The following is a 15,683-nucleotide window of genomic DNA, read 5'->3' as shown; positions in this document are numbered from 1 at the left end:
AAGAGCTCTTGTGCACTAACTGACCCCAGTTGCTCATTCAGTAGGTCATAAGCTCCTAAAAGCACAAGAACTCAATTTTCTTCAAACTACAACTCAAATCATGATCTGCTGCCCATATATTTCAGATAAGTAATTTCAAACGTTGTTTAAAAAGTAAGCTGAATTTTGTTTATCTTTTTTAAACTAGTATGTTAGGTATTCCAGGACACTTACACTTTCCGTTTCTTTATTATTACTTTCTTAGTCATTGCAATTTACTCTAATGACCAACTTCATCAGTTGCTATTGATACCAGCAATTCTGGAACAGTTAAAATGACTACTCATGGAATTTTAGCTATTTTGGTAAGAAAACCATCTTGATAACGCAAGAGTTTGTAATTTGTGGTAATTGATTATATTATAGGAAAATCTGACTGAGGATCACGTATATTTTCATCAAGTATAATTTCACCAGCAAAGAATCAATTACATAGTTAGAGAAGAAGCCAAAGAATAACACTGGGAGATGAGTCACTTTGACACAATATTTTCCCCCAGTACTTTGAAAAGGATATTGAGTATAGATTAAACCAAAAAACAATTTTATTCCATACCTTTTATCTCTTCAATGAGTCTCAAAGTGCCATTCGGATGGGTTGAAGTATACTCCCTGACCCAGACATACAGGCAATCACTTTCATGACCACTGTTATAGAAATAGAATTGTAAGCACTGAAAGCCCCTTTTGGGATACAAAATTCTGCTCTCTAGGATAGCTGTGCTTCCCTCTACTCCCGTGCCAGTGTTGAAATGCATGAAGTAGCCAGAATCTGTCAAAAGTCAATGAGAAATTAATGGTAGAGGAGAAAGAAAATAGAATTTTCCTGGCATACTGCTATTCTTAATGCTGTATTGTAATAACACAAGAAGACATGGTCAAGTCAGGGTGAAGTAGGTTCTGTACAAACCCTCAGATCCTTGCAAGATTTTTCCTCTTTTTTCGCTCTCTAGCAATTTGTACTCTTTACCCAGTAATTCATCATTGACTCTCCCTCTGGAGGACTGGTTTAAGCTCCTGAACTCATGAAGATTTTTTCTGGCGGGTTCGGAAACAACTGGCTATATTCTCAATTAACTGTTCACCTGAGCCAGGATAATACATACAATTTCTAAATCCCAATCCTTTCCAAGGATTTACTGAACTATTATTGAGAAAAGCAGCAATCTTTCTGGTGTGCCTGTACCATAGGTTAGAACATTTTATACAGTTCTCATGTCAGCATGTGACACTAAGACTAGAAAACAAATTAAAAGAGATAAGGACATTCAGTCTTCTCAAATAAGCAGAAAACTGATTATTATCTCTGAGTATGTAGATTTACGTTGCTTAGTTAAAAAATAAGCTGTGATTTGTTAACACGTAAACAGAGAGCAAGGCCAAGATCAAAGTCAACTCACATGCCTCTGCAGAATATAATTGCCAGCGAGATAAGAACAGTATTTTCTCGTACCTTCACATTCTCCCATATTAGTGTGATCAGTATGGGGCCCAGCAGGAACGTGAGACAAACGCTGCCAATCACTGTTATCATCTGAACTTTGAATCATGCCACATATATTTTCAAGTTCAAAACTGCATGTGTCCATGAAACTCAGGGAGGAGGCTGTAGCATTAAAAAAAAAAAAGAAAAAGTTGTGACTGTCCATTACACAACATACATCTTAATTCCCACTGTCCAAAAGCCAAGAACAGAGAAAGACTAAATGCGAACACCAAATAATCAGTGGCTTTGCTTACCATCAACATTCAAAAGTATAATTTTCTGGAAATCAAAGCATTTGGCAATTAACTCTGACATTAATAAGATGTTGTCAGGACCACTCTGGGTACTCAGCAAGCACAGGAGGGTGCCAGCTAATTATCAGATGACATGTTTTATTTACAAAAGAAGAACTAATATCAGCCCAAACCCACGAACTTTCACACCGTCAAAAGGTCCTGAGACTTCCCATTCATGCCTCTGCTTTCCTTAGGCTGGTCCAGACATGGCCACAGATTTTGAGCTGGAGTGCTTATTTTGAAATATAGCAGAGCAGAAGTTATTTCACTGCAATAAGCAAACCTTGATTTTCAAAATGCTGAACAGAAAAAAACTAACACATTTGGCAAAGGTACATTTGGAACCAATTTTTAAGATGTCTTGCATATAACAAGTGAAAAATTAAGTAAAGGAAGACTGTGCAGTTGAATATGAAAGGAAGAGCACTGTATGGAATATTTTCTCTGTCTAAAGCAAACCCTGGATGGGTAAGGAAAGACACAGTCCAGGTTTATCCCTGATCTTAGTTTTGTTTCCCATTGTACCGTGCCTAAGTTCTGTGTATCACCGGACAAAATGCTTTTCAAAGTACATATAAAGTATTGTGGCAGGTTTAAAGGTTTCATTGTACTACAAAAAGGACCTTGAGTATCACAAAAAAACAACCTCAATGGCATGCCAAAGGCTGTAGCTCAGGGAAACACTTAAGTATGAACTGCTGCCATATCAGTTGTACTGCTGAGATATTTGTAGTGTCCTCATAAAAAGCTAACAATCCTACAGAGCTGTAAGGCTATCAGAAGTGTTGTGTGATTGATAACTTCTAAGCCACAGTATTGGTATGATGTAAAAAAACCAAGAGATTTTAATGGTAACTGTTATATTGACTGCTGGAGAAAGAATATAAATAAAAAGGGACAATTATTAGATGAAAGAACTCTTTGAAATCAAAATACAAACCAAAATACGAAATTGATTTGCCCAAACAGAAAAGAAGTAGCCAAACTACTTTAATTAGACACTGCTGGCTGGCATGGAGTGGTGACCTGAACAACAGGAAGACAGAAAAGCGAGACCCAATTTCTTATGATTTATTCCTTAGATTAATTCCTGAAATAGAAGAGGGCACTGCTTGAGGCAGGTTTTGAACTCCATCTGCACCAAAAGCCACATACTTTCTTGGTATGTAGTGAAAGGCTGGACTTGAAAGAAAATACATGGCGGAGGAGTGCTGAGTCCTAACTTCCAATAGGTTGGTGAAAACTCATGGTTGGTTCTGTTAAGTAGTGTGCTAGACTGGTAAAAAAGACTAAAACCTACTGTAATCATAGGGCCGGAAAGACAGTCCTGAAAAAAAGATGAGAACAGCTCTAAAGTATCAGTCAAGTTTTCTTATGCTATGGGCTGGGTTTTTTTTCAACGTTAGAACCAAGTTTGCCATTTCTAACAGAATTTCCTAACCACACAGGCCTTTAGCAGAAGTTAATCTCAACCTTTTCCTTGAATCATGTTCAGCAACAGAAGTAATTTTCTGATTCCTCTATCTGCCACCTAAACCGTGTTTGGAATTCTCAGTCTTTCCCCTAACCTAAAAGGGTCAGCCTAGCAGCAGAGCGGGCAAGGGCTGAGACCTGTGAAGCATCCGTCCTCCTTTGCACAGGAGCCATTTAGGCAAATGGTGGGTGATCTGAAGACCACTTATGGCTCATGTAAATATCATGAGCACTATACAAAGCCAAGGGACAGACTAGACAGCAGGGAAGATCCTGATTGCACTGGAGGTGGTGGCAGTTTTGTCACTAATCTCAACATGGCTGGGGTTTATTTCACACAGGGAATGTGATTGTGGGTTAAGAAAAAAGTTAAAATATCATGAAGTATTCACATAGTGCATGAGAATGATGGAAAGTATATAAGATTAAGAGGGAGGAAGAAGGACCCCATTCACTGTTAAAGACATCCCTAGCTGTAATCACTTCTGTAACATCTGACTCACACAGTCTACCAAGTGGTAGAATGCAAGGCTGTATGTAAGTGTGTGTTCAGTTTAGACCTACATGAACAGAAATATTTCATCAGAATTGCATGCTCAAAAAAAAGCACTGGTTTACTACAACTGTTTTATAATTATTTAAGGTATCTGTAGAATGAGGCTTCATATATAATTGCAAACCAGTACTCATTGCTTGGGATATTGAGGCAGTGAGATAACAGTTTTCATCTGAGTGCCAGGGCACGTTTGACGCAGTCACAATTACAGAATTACATTCCGGTTTAGTAATAGACTTATCTATATTTCTCTGTCTCTTACTTTCAGCTTTCTAAAATAAATCCCATATAAGCAAAATAACTCTTTTGATCACTTTTGTAAGAGACTGGGTTTGAAACTAAAAGGAAAAAATCTAAAAAGCATGCATTTTCTTCATAACAGCCTCTGTACCCTATCTGCTTGAACACTGGTGGTGTCATGATTTAAACCGATCCAGTCTCACAGATTCCGTGGAAGGGGAGTTGATACGATAGCCACAGCAAAGATACTCATTTCCGTACAGTGTCTGAGCAACAGCTGTGCAATAATGGAGGGGAAAAATAACAGAAAGCTTTGTGCAGAAGCACAAGTTTTAAACAGCCACCCAAGGGAGGAACAAAAATCAGCTGCTGAGTGAAGCTGGTTTTTACCTAAGGTCAGATGATATTGCACAGAAAACTCTGTTGCATAGCAGTGATTCTGCAGGAGGCCTACGCTTTTCCTAGCTGTGCTGTTATTTACGGTGTTTTTAACACAATTCACTTCTCCAAATACGTTAGCATCTCTTTCACATGTGCCTGGATATGTCCAGTGTGTATGTATCACCCTCTTTTCTTCTAGATGCCAGAAGCAAAGAAGTTTAAAAGCAATGGAGAAACTTACAGCAATTGTACAGCCGGTTCAGTTTCTGGAGATCATAATCACTGAAATCCATTCGCTGTCCTATAACCTCCATGAAGTCTGGTATGTTAGTGACGATGGTGGGTTCAGTTCCATTCCTGAATGCATTCTGGCTATAGTGCATCACAGAAGTGTAGTCATAAGGCACATTCAGGGAGTCTGATGTTTTATCATCATATTTGTTGAAATTATGTTCTCTACCTAAATGGGAAAAACAAAAGAGAAGATTTTTTGTTGCCCAAGAGGACCAAGTTCTGTGTAAAGACTCAAAGTGACAGAGAATTCATCAGATCCCAGTGTGTTTTTTGTAGTCATTTACTTGTCCTTGCTCTGTAAAATTATTTTATTTCTAGTCTTGAGTTATTTACTTTCCTCTTTCAGCCACTGGAACATAACACAATGACTTCTGCTGGATGAAACAAAGCTTTTTGCTACCAGAAAACTTTTTCCTATGAAAACACCTGTAAACTTTGGTGGCTTTATGATTCCCAACAGTGGAGATACTGTTTCATACTCAGATTAATGCAATTTGCAACTGCAGTGAAACCCTGTTTCTAATCTGTATTTTTGATATTGCTTGTCATTTTAGCCCACAATAAACCAGTTAGTGCTTTTATTGGATAAGCATCCAGAATTGACCTTTACAGATATTTTCTGGAGTATGAGCAAAACCCCATTACTAACTATAAGGTAAACGTTTTAAATTAATCAAAATACAGTAGCTATATTCTGGTCAGTGTAAAAAAGCTGCAGCAGTTTCAAATGTCTAACAATAGTGCAACTTGTCATTAAAGAGTCAGCAAAGTATAATGGAAATCAAATAACAGCCTAAGTCATTTTCTGTAATGTATGCTTGCATATGCACCTGACTATTGATCACTACTGAATAAGAATGCATTAGACTTAATCATTATCTACTTTTTCAGTCTTTTGTGTGTACCTGCGCGAGGGAAAAATCAAGTCTGTGTATATAACTTTGTTTTTGGACTACCTGAAAGCCACAGAGGACAAGGGCAAGCTGAAGAGACTGAGTCCCAAGGATCCCTCTGCCAGCTCTCAGGCTTGTGCCAAATACACCATTGCTTACATTCACAAGCTGCATTACTAAAGTAACTGCGCCTGTGATGCAGACCCTGAGAAGGGTCTCTCCTACCTGCACACCCTCTCTGCGTGCTCTGCTCAATCAGTTCTGCTGCACCGGGGTAGTGGTCGGCAGGAAAGGATGACCAGCATTTTCACTAGAGATTTTCTACTGACTTTGGTCACACTGGGTTTTTCAGATTGGGATTTTTTCAATTACTTCTGTTTTATTAAGGGCTCCCAGACTAACAGTGCTTTCAGGGTATTCGTTTTAACAAACCGAATTTTTCCCTTCTGCTGCTCTGCTGTACTACATGTAGCATACAAGGACTCAGACCTCCAGCTAGGGCGTTGGCAACTGCTGTGGCACAAGCAATAACCACAACCACAACCAAGGCTTTCTGTCCTGAATAGGTGTCACATGAGACTTAATTCATTAATACATTGGCTTTGAAATATAAGTCCAGGTAAGAGAATAGTGTGACCACCAAAGGGTGGCTGGAAGCCATGTTCCACTGCTAAACCCCCTAACACCAGAGCCTGAAAGGAAAATCAGGTGAGTAACTGACCTGACAGAACCCTCTCCCAGATGATGGACACATAGTCATCCCGGTCGGAACGTGATTGCTCATGCCAGAATCCCAGGGCATGCAGGAACTCGTGCTGGATCGTCGCGATCCTGTCACAGCCATCTCCAATGGAGAGTTCCTGCAACCCCTTTTGGAGGTTTCCCACTGAGGACCAGCAGCTAGCAATGAAATAAGATGAGAGAGGGCTCTGTGAAATACATGCCATCCCCATGCCATGCGAACTCCAGAATCAATCTATTCAACAGGTACGTTTTTAACTTGAGTGTTGAAGTTACATTTTGCTACAGAGAGCACTTATACATTGATCTGGTCCTTATCAGATCCTTTCCTCTCACATTTAGCTCTGTTTTGATGAACAAGCAGTTCTTGTATTCTGGCTCTACTGTTTTTAATGGGTTTTCTTTAGCAGAAGAATGTTGAGCTATTTGTGACAGAAGAAAACTGTTGAGGATTTCACCGGTACTCTGGTAAACATTAAAGACTATGGACACATAATTTAGAGCAATTAAGTTACTGCAGATTAACAATTCTCAGATGGATCACAGTATGTGACTGTGAGTGCACTTTGAGCCAGTCCCTGTCATAAGGGGAACCAGGTTCACACACACTCTTGCCTCTGCCACTGCAGCTGCTTCTCTCCATTGTTTTGGCCTTTTTCTTGTGAGCGGCTGCGGCTGCCAGGCAAGATGCACTTCCTTGTGGCTGTTTTACCTTCTGAAAGGCTGGTAGATTTGATAGTGCTTTTCACAAGCTCTTTCCTTTCTAGCTATTTGTGAGTTTCTGTTCGAGAGCACTTGCCACTGACACACACTCACAAGGAAGAGCAAACCTGCAGCTGTGCTGGAAGTTTTCATTAAAGGATAAGAATTTCAGTGAGCTATCTTCACAAGACAATAAAATGGCACCCCAAGTCCACAAACCAGCAAGCACAGAGAGCTACATTTAAACTGATATTTTAAGCAGCAAATAAATCAACACCCAATGAAGTACATAAAATTAATCAGGCACAAAATATGCCATAGGATTTGCAGTCCTATCACCCCAGAAATTTAAAAACAAAAGCATACCACGCGCTTTCGAACCCTGTAACTTATTAGTACAACATATTCCCCAGTATTTCTCTTTCCACAAAGCAGCATAGGCCTTGGCTGTTGATTACTTATTAAAATCACAGTATGACACCTCAGAATAAGCACATATGGCATCCATAATTTCACAGGCTTGCCTTGAACAAGGCCTCATATTGATTATGCAGCTTTTTCTTGTGTTGTGCAGAAGTCTAAGTCCATCACAGTTCTGGGTCCATCTCATACCAAAGCAGCTTTCCCTGGCTTCACACAGCAGGGTACAGGCAAAATTAGCATCTGAACACCAGCGGATGCAGCTTTGCCTTCCCTTCAGACTACCAAATGCCTACAACACCATCACTCTGCAGCCACAGAGGGAGTACATACATGGTCTGTGCTGCCCAGCACTGAGGATAAAACCAAGCAAGTGAGACATAGCACTCCAGGGCAATAAGCATCTGGAATCCCCTGTTAGGAGTGTCTTCAGGAGGGGAAAAAATGAGAGAAAGTCCCAGTTTTCCAAGTGTTTGAGAGCTCTATCTCTTGTTCTACGCTTTCTGCATTGCTAGTTGCTCTATCAGAAGCTAGAGAAACAGGGAGGTATCTGCTCTGACTAATCCTGCCAGGCTTCTTTTTGGAAGATGAGCTGTAAGTAGGTACATGCCATTAAGTCAAGTACATTTCTATCCTAATGTCCTGCTAGCAAACAACTTCCCATAGTATCACAGATCATCAGTACCAGCACATAGACACTTTGATTTCCCAGCACCAAGCTGGTTAGCCAGGGATCTGTATTAATCCACTTCTGCATGGGTTCTCTTTGCTGCATGACACAGTGGCAAAGAGCTGAATTGACACCCCCAGGAGACATCCATGAAAACCTGATTTTCCATGTGGAAATAACAGAGATGGTGTCGATCCTCCCTGGTCTGCTAACCACTTGGCTCTTCCACACCATGTAAAATTTCCTGCTAAATGAGTCTTCTATTCATGAGAAGAATACAGAGATGACACTACGTATGTACTTCAGAGTCTACAAATGTATATTTGCACAGGGCAGTCAACACAACAAAACAGCAGCTGGCTTCTTTTGTAGCTGACTTCATTTGGATTCAAAAGGATAATCCAGATGAGGACTTTCTGGCCTACTACAAATCCTTTTGACACAAAATTCCCTCACCTTCTTAGATGCAAGCCAAGACTGGAAAGGAAAAGATGATTTATGAACTTTTTCTTGGTGTGATAAAACTTCATTAATCTGGCTGCTGTTGCCAGGAACTTTGTGCTCCTGTCTGCACTGTACCCTCTGGACTGAGGTCTTTAGTCTGCAGTCAGAAGGGTCCTCACTGATTAAAAATAGCGATAATAATAATAATAATTAGGAACTGCAGAGGGGAAATGTGTTGGTTTACCCACCTTTCACCTTGTCCCATTATATCACAAGACAGTCATGAAGTGCAATGAAGGGTCAGTCCTGATAACATTTTGTGCAGCCCACTGAAACTGGACAGCTGTTTTCAGGAGACTGCACTGTTTAGCTCTAACCTTTTAAAAAGTGCTGCTGAGCATTAGTTGTTTTAAGAATGTGTCAGCTGAGATGATAGAAAAATTTCAGGGCAAGCAACACACCAGGCAGTGAGGACAAGATATGTTATCCAACTAGAATGACTTGTCATCTTCATCACCGTGACTCATCTATTTTTAATAGACATATAAATGAAACATCGTGCAGAGGCCTCTAATTTGCCATAGGCTAAATATTGTGGTTCTTTTTCAGGTACAATTATTAGCAAATTTAATGCATACTTTAGCTGATGAAGGACTAAAAAATTTAGCTACATGAGTTTTCCATTTGGCTCAAAAAGCCCAAGTCATTAGCACAGGAAAATGGATTGCTCCCTAAGTCTCCACTTATACATCTTTTAGGGTTGAGTTTCAATGTCATGTGTACAGCATGAAGAAAATAAGGTATAAAAAGCCAGAGACTGAAGACGTTCTGAAACAATTATCTGCTACAGATATCTCAGAACAAGTCAAATGGAAAGTGAAACATTTTTATTATCAAAAAATCTTTTCCCATTTATGAATGCATTCTCATATCAGGAAATGATTTTCTGAAAGTAAATTTCCTCAGCAGGCTATCAAGCTTTTCCTGATCTCCTTTACTAAAAGAGAAATGTTTCAACATAGGGAGGAGATATATTTGTTCTTGTTGCACTGTTTTGACAGAGGCTGTCTGAGAAAGTGAAGTGGCTGGGGCAATTTCGAATTCTTTATGGAGTCTTATTTTACAAAATAAGGTGGAATAGCATAACTATTCATCAAAAGAGGTAAATAAAATGAAACCTCTGTAAAATATCTAAGTGCTATGCAAGCATTTAAAAATATTGCTGTTATATCTGAATGCTGGTGTGACATTACTCAGATGCAATTCCATTGTAATAGTCAAAAAAATTCATTCTCCCACAGTTAGAGCTATCATATTGCTGCTGGGATTGTTTTTGTTAAACTAAGGTATATTAAGAATGACCATTTGAAAGTGATACTTCATATATCCAAAAATCAGTCAAGAAAATAATTGGCTTGTTTCTGGTATCTTTTACCATGCCCAGAAAATTAGCTCTTAAAGGACTTGATTTCTTCTTAGACTTAAAAAGAAGTATCAGCAAAAAATCGTTCATTGCTACCAAGGTAATATCTCTTTTGGATACTACTACAATTTCCAGTTAAAAAAGGACTAGTAAAATGGACACAACAAAAATACAAAATTATAAACAGATATAAGAGTTTTAGATTAATATTGGGCAAGAAAATAGCTTGAAATCAAAACGGAAAAATTTATTTTACGTAACTCCTCTTACCCACTTCCTTTGAACACAAGTATGTAATTCTTCTCCCCTTCCCAAGGTTTGAAGTCAATACAGGTTTTCAGTCGATACTGTTCAAATGCCTTGAGGATGACTGCCTTAGCATTCATTTCTGCAAAGCAGAGTGTTCTTGTCAATACTGAGCCAATAGGTTTGTACTATTATCTGTATGGAGCAAGTCCTAAGGGTGGGTCTTACTCCAGTAATCCTTGACCAGAATAAGCAGGCTTTTCGCTGGATTAAGACAATGGGACTCAGCAATGTGCCATTTCAAACTGTGTTGTCTGCCAGAATGCCAATTTGCCATTGGTGCTGTAGATCATGTACATGGCCAGGTAAGCTTCCGGGCTTTGAAAAGATCTTCAGTGTCCCGTTTTTATTTCTGCTTAGTAGAGTGTCATGTCTCAGACATACGCATTTAAAACCAAATCAATTTTCTGGGCCACAGCAATGGCGGGATAAGAACCATCCAAGAAAGGAGGTGAGAACCAGCACCAACACTAAGGTGATACATGCTGCTTGTGCTTACCCCAGCCAAATCCTGCTGTGGGGAATGCCTGCTCTAGACTCACAATAAAAGGTGCCACAGAGTATTTATCAACCTGTATTTAACATTTCAATCAACACAACATACAGACATTGTCAAGGGCAAATACCATACCTAGGCTATCATCAAGGACATAGGGAATAACATGGGGCCACCGATAGTTGTCACCAATGATGGAATTTCGTGCCTGTAAGTGAGAAAGAAAAATGTATGAAGTCCTGAGTAAAATGCCGGTCAGGATCAGGGACTACAGTAGTGCTAAAGCAAAGCATTTTTCCTACAAGCCCATATGGGTAAGACACATCATCAAAGAGCTCAAAAACTTCAGAAGATCAGAGGTCTAAGGCTTCGGTTTGAAATCCCTTCACTCCCTTCTGTCTTCAATTTCTGCAACATTTTTTCCATAGAAATTACCTGGGATTTCGATAGGGGTGTGAGGAGAGCTTCAGCTCCTGTGGGAAGCATTAAGATCTAAAGTCCTGACAACTGTACAGACATTATTAATTTTTTAATTTTCCATAATGCAAGAGTTTGTTCCTGTGCCCTTAGCAAGTACTGTTCTTGCTTCCACTGATACACTCAGGCCAAAGCAGTTTACCAAAAGTGAGAGTAAAACATCATTACTGATTTTCAGGTGCTCAAGACAGTTTGAGGATTTTTACCAGGTGTTTTTGAGATGTAGCTTGTTATGTAAATATATTTATTTTTTTAATTGGCAGGTAGGGATACTGGGCAGAGGCTTTAAAACATGTTATAGATTCAATTTTCTCCATTAGTTCCATTAGTTCTAGTGAATCTACTTAAATGATGAAGGTCTTGCAGCACTCATCTGTAAATCTAATTGGCTCATTATAAATATTGTACAGACACATGGAGAATCTTTTATATAAACCTGTGTGGGTGATGATCGGTGTTGGTGACTCTCTTAAAAGTTCTAATACAAGGAACACAGTAGAGGAAACAAGAAACTAATAATACTGATCTAATGGCTAAACTGACTTTACCCTGGATAATGTTTCTGCAAATGCACCAGGCTCCTTCATTGTTTATGACATTTTGTAAATCCATCCCCAAATATATTCAGTTTACTGTTACATAAACAGCATTTATTGTTAGTAGGAGCAGGATGCATCAATCATTTCCGTGCCAGCAATACTTTATGTTGCGTAAGTCAATGACAGGTCTCTGGTTTTATATTTTATATTTGAACTCACCCTGTTAAGTTTGATGTCTCCCTCAAAAAGGTTCAGTCCTAAAGCTAAAGAGAAAAGGAGATTAACTTTCAGTTATCGCATTGATCTGTGGCTACCATAATAAAAATCACCAAAAAAAATTTAAAAGAGAAATTGAATTCAAAAAAACCTTCATTGATGTCAAAGATGTCTTGATCAATTCCTCCATCTACATCTCGTTCTGAAAATAAAAAGACAAGTGAGGTAGGACATTAGCCCTTGCTGTTATCTTTATGAAGTGTGAAAATTAATGCAATAACAATAACAGTAATTATAAATCTGTGTCTGTCCTAGCGATGTTTATGAGCAGCTGGTTTTGTTGACTGCCTCCCATGCATGCAAATAGATTTCAAAACAGAACTCACCAGTTGTCTCTGGAGCAGGCTGGGGAGGGGGAAGAAAAAAAGATATTATTAGAAAGGCACATAATGAAATGCAGCTCGCGTTACTCTCACAACAGTACTAGAGATGCGATTTAAGCTCAATTGACAGCACTTAGGGTATGGCTTTGTGCTGGATTGACCGGACCGACTGCCTCTTCATTTGACTGGATATAGAATCATAGAATAGTTAGGGTTGGAAAGGACCTCAAGATCATCTAGTTCCAACCCCCCTGCCATAGGCAGGGACACCTCACACTAAACCATATTTGCTTGCGTGTTGGCTTTCCCTCGCACAGGGACACCTTCCACTAGACCAGGTTGCTCAAAGCCCCATCCAACCTGGCCTTGAACACTGTCAGAGATGGTGCATCCATAGCTTCTCTGGCAACTTATTCTAGTGGTTCCTGTTCTGTTTCTCAGGAAACAGCCCTGTTTCAGCACTTCATTGTTTTGGACTGTTTCAAAATTTGGTAGATTTTAAGATACCCAACTCTAAAAATCCCAGCGTCATTGTGGAAAAGTGACTGTGTCCATTGAAAAACTGTTTCCAGAGCTGAGCAGATGCAAACGCTGAAGGATTGATTTTGGTCTCACACGTCAGTGAGTTATCTGGTACTATGCAGGTTTACATTGATATATGAAAAATAAGTATGGGGACTTCAGAAAAAAATAATAAACATATAACGGTATATAGATACAGTTTAATAATTCCAAAAATCTCTTCCAGACAAATGATCCATAAAGTTGAAATGTCAATAGACTCCTCTTACATTTTGAAGTTTTATTGCATGTATATCCTATCATTACATTTTGTTATCACTTGATATGCATAAGACAGTATCCATGTATTCAAGTTTTGAAATTACAGTGAATCTTGCAAAACAAGCTGAAAGTAAATGGGGAAAGTGTGTAACACATTTTGAATACTTCATTTGCTTTTAAACTCCAACTCTCACACAGATTTCTAGCTAATGTGGAATTAAAAATGACAGGTATAGCTTGCACTATTAAAAATTTGAAATCATAGTTATTGTCATTGAAATCAAAGTTATTGTCTTTTCTGTTCAAGATTATTGATGGAAAGAAAGAATCATACCCCTATATGTTGAATCCCCTTATAAACATTAATGGGGAAAGTTTGTATGGTTTCAATAATTATAAACTACAATGTACCCATACCTACTAACCAGAAAGCATAACTGTGCTAAAGTTAAAAAATGCCTAGCTCATGGACATGCTCCTCTATCAGCAGCAAAAGCTTACAAACAGAAATTAATATAGCTAAGTCCAGCAGTACTTTTGGTGCATAAACCAAAATGTGAGTCCATGACTGAAGAATACAAAATTCAGCAACCAACTGAAATCCAGGCTGGTCCTCAGCATCTGAAAACTGTCACTGAATGTTTAATGCTGAAGGGATTCCTTCCGTCACTCTTTTCCAATTCGTTCTCAACAAAACTAGGTTTTTGGTCTTGTGAATCTCAACAGCAAAACACTCTGCTTCAAAAGGAGCATCTCTGTGCATAATATTACTTGTTTGAGTAGCAATAACTTCAGCCTCATTATCAGCCTGACAACTGAGACCTGTATGATGCATTTCTAGTCTCTTGAAGTTTTGTAAATAAATAGCAGATTCACAGTCCATAGTCACATACAGAGGAAAGTTACATCACCTGAGGTGCACCAAAGAGGAATCTAATTCAGTCTAATCACTGCTACTTTCAAATCTACACACACATAAAGGTCTAAGTATTTGTTACATTAGTCCCCAGCTTTGGCAAACAACATGGTTTATGTGAATTAAATTACAGTGAAGATTAGTCAAACCATGGCTTGTGAGCACATTTAACTAGCTAATAATCCTAGTGCATCTTGAACAGGTGGGAAACACCTCACTTATTGTAGTCATGTAAAACTGAGGTAAGTAGACTCACCCAGTAATCAGTGGAGAAAAAAACTGGTAATTAATCTGTCCCTAAAATATCTATGGCACCACCATGAAGCCCTGGCAGCTCCAAAAGATGATCCATTTCATCTAACTTGGACATCGATTCAAAGGTGTGATAAATCTCTGATGAAAATTTCCCTGTCTCATCATGAACTTCAGATGGAGTATTGTCAACCAGTTTGGATGAGACACTAACTTATCAGTGTTTTCTCCAGACTATAGAATTTCAAGTATTGGCATCCAGAAAGAAGCTCTTCCTGGCCATAAGGCACATGGAAATGATATAATTGGTCCTAGTGATCAGAAGCCACTTTCTCACACAGGAGCTGGTTATTAGGAGTCAGTTTGATGTGTAATAGCTTGTAGATGGTAGTAGCACCCTGCTTCACCTACCAGGTATATCAGGCTATCAGGCTGTACCAAAACCTGTAGAGGAATCTAAACAAAGCTAAGACTGGAGTTTCCAGGAGGTTGGGAACAGATGAACAGAGAGTCATGATGGGCAATGGTAACACAAGGGAAGTGTGGTGTTGGGGTTGTGAGGGATCCAGGAGGACTATGGCAAAGCTGGGGACATGAGGTTGAGCTCTTGACTCGGGAGAGGTATGAGTGTGTGTTGTATTGTGTACTACCAAAATTCCTGGTCTCTACAATAAATTATCACAAGATGAGCAAAATGCTGTATTTCACTACAAAAGACAGGAAATACAAAATCTCAGCTGTTACTTTTTGGCATTTAATAGTTCAGCTGGATTGGAGGAACAGAGAACAATCATATCCAAGTATATCCAGTGGCTAAAAAAGCACCAATTTCATTATCAAATACATTGCATTACAGCAAAAAAATAAGAAAATCCTATTTCCATTCAAATATGGAGAAGCAAAAACATTTGAATCTTGGTTCTAACCCCAGACTTGTTATTCTGGTAGTGGTACATTGAATATTAGTGGATATTTTGCCTCAATGGGGAATGCAAGATAAGCTCTTCCCATGTACAGCCTATTAAAAACAGCAGCACTAGGACCCCAAGGAAGCAGAAATCTTTATCTTCCATGCAGATGACAACAGAATTCTTATTTTGCAAAAGCAACATACCTCAGTCTTTTCCTCTCAAACTCAAGCTGCATTGCTTTCTCTATGATACAGAGAATATATATTCTTTGTTTTCTTACCTGACTCCAGACCCCCTGAAGAAGAAGCCAAGTTAGGAGCACAGGAACAAAAAAACAGCCCATGTT

General features: G+C 39.0%; 1 protein-coding gene across 1 annotated transcript in view; it reads right to left on the bottom strand.

The window, feature by feature from the left end:
• The window catches only part of MEP1B (meprin A subunit beta), a 24,738-nt gene extending 9,055 nt beyond the window's left edge, over positions 1-15,683 (bottom strand). Inside the window, exons 1-10 of the mRNA XM_065669355.1 lie at positions 15,618-15,683; positions 12,479-12,497; positions 12,244-12,294; positions 12,096-12,139; positions 10,996-11,068; positions 10,329-10,446; positions 6,380-6,558; positions 4,713-4,931; positions 1,493-1,645; positions 596-811 (exon numbers count right to left, since the gene is read on the bottom strand). Of these exons, the coding sequence (XP_065525427.1) occupies positions 596-811; positions 1,493-1,645; positions 4,713-4,931; positions 6,380-6,558; positions 10,329-10,446; positions 10,996-11,068; positions 12,096-12,139; positions 12,244-12,294; positions 12,479-12,497; positions 15,618-15,680 (1,135 nt within the window). The 5' untranslated portion in view covers positions 15,681-15,683. The remainder of the gene's footprint in view (positions 1-595; positions 812-1,492; positions 1,646-4,712; positions 4,932-6,379; positions 6,559-10,328; positions 10,447-10,995; positions 11,069-12,095; positions 12,140-12,243; positions 12,295-12,478; positions 12,498-15,617) is intronic.

Source organism: Lathamus discolor, chromosome 2, assembly GCF_037157495.1.
Source record: "Lathamus discolor isolate bLatDis1 chromosome 2, bLatDis1.hap1, whole genome shotgun sequence".
Taxonomy (NCBI): Eukaryota; Metazoa; Chordata; class Aves; order Psittaciformes; family Psittacidae; genus Lathamus; species Lathamus discolor.
The sequence above is the reverse complement of the archived record's forward strand: the minus strand, read 5'-3'. Positions and strand labels throughout refer to the sequence as shown.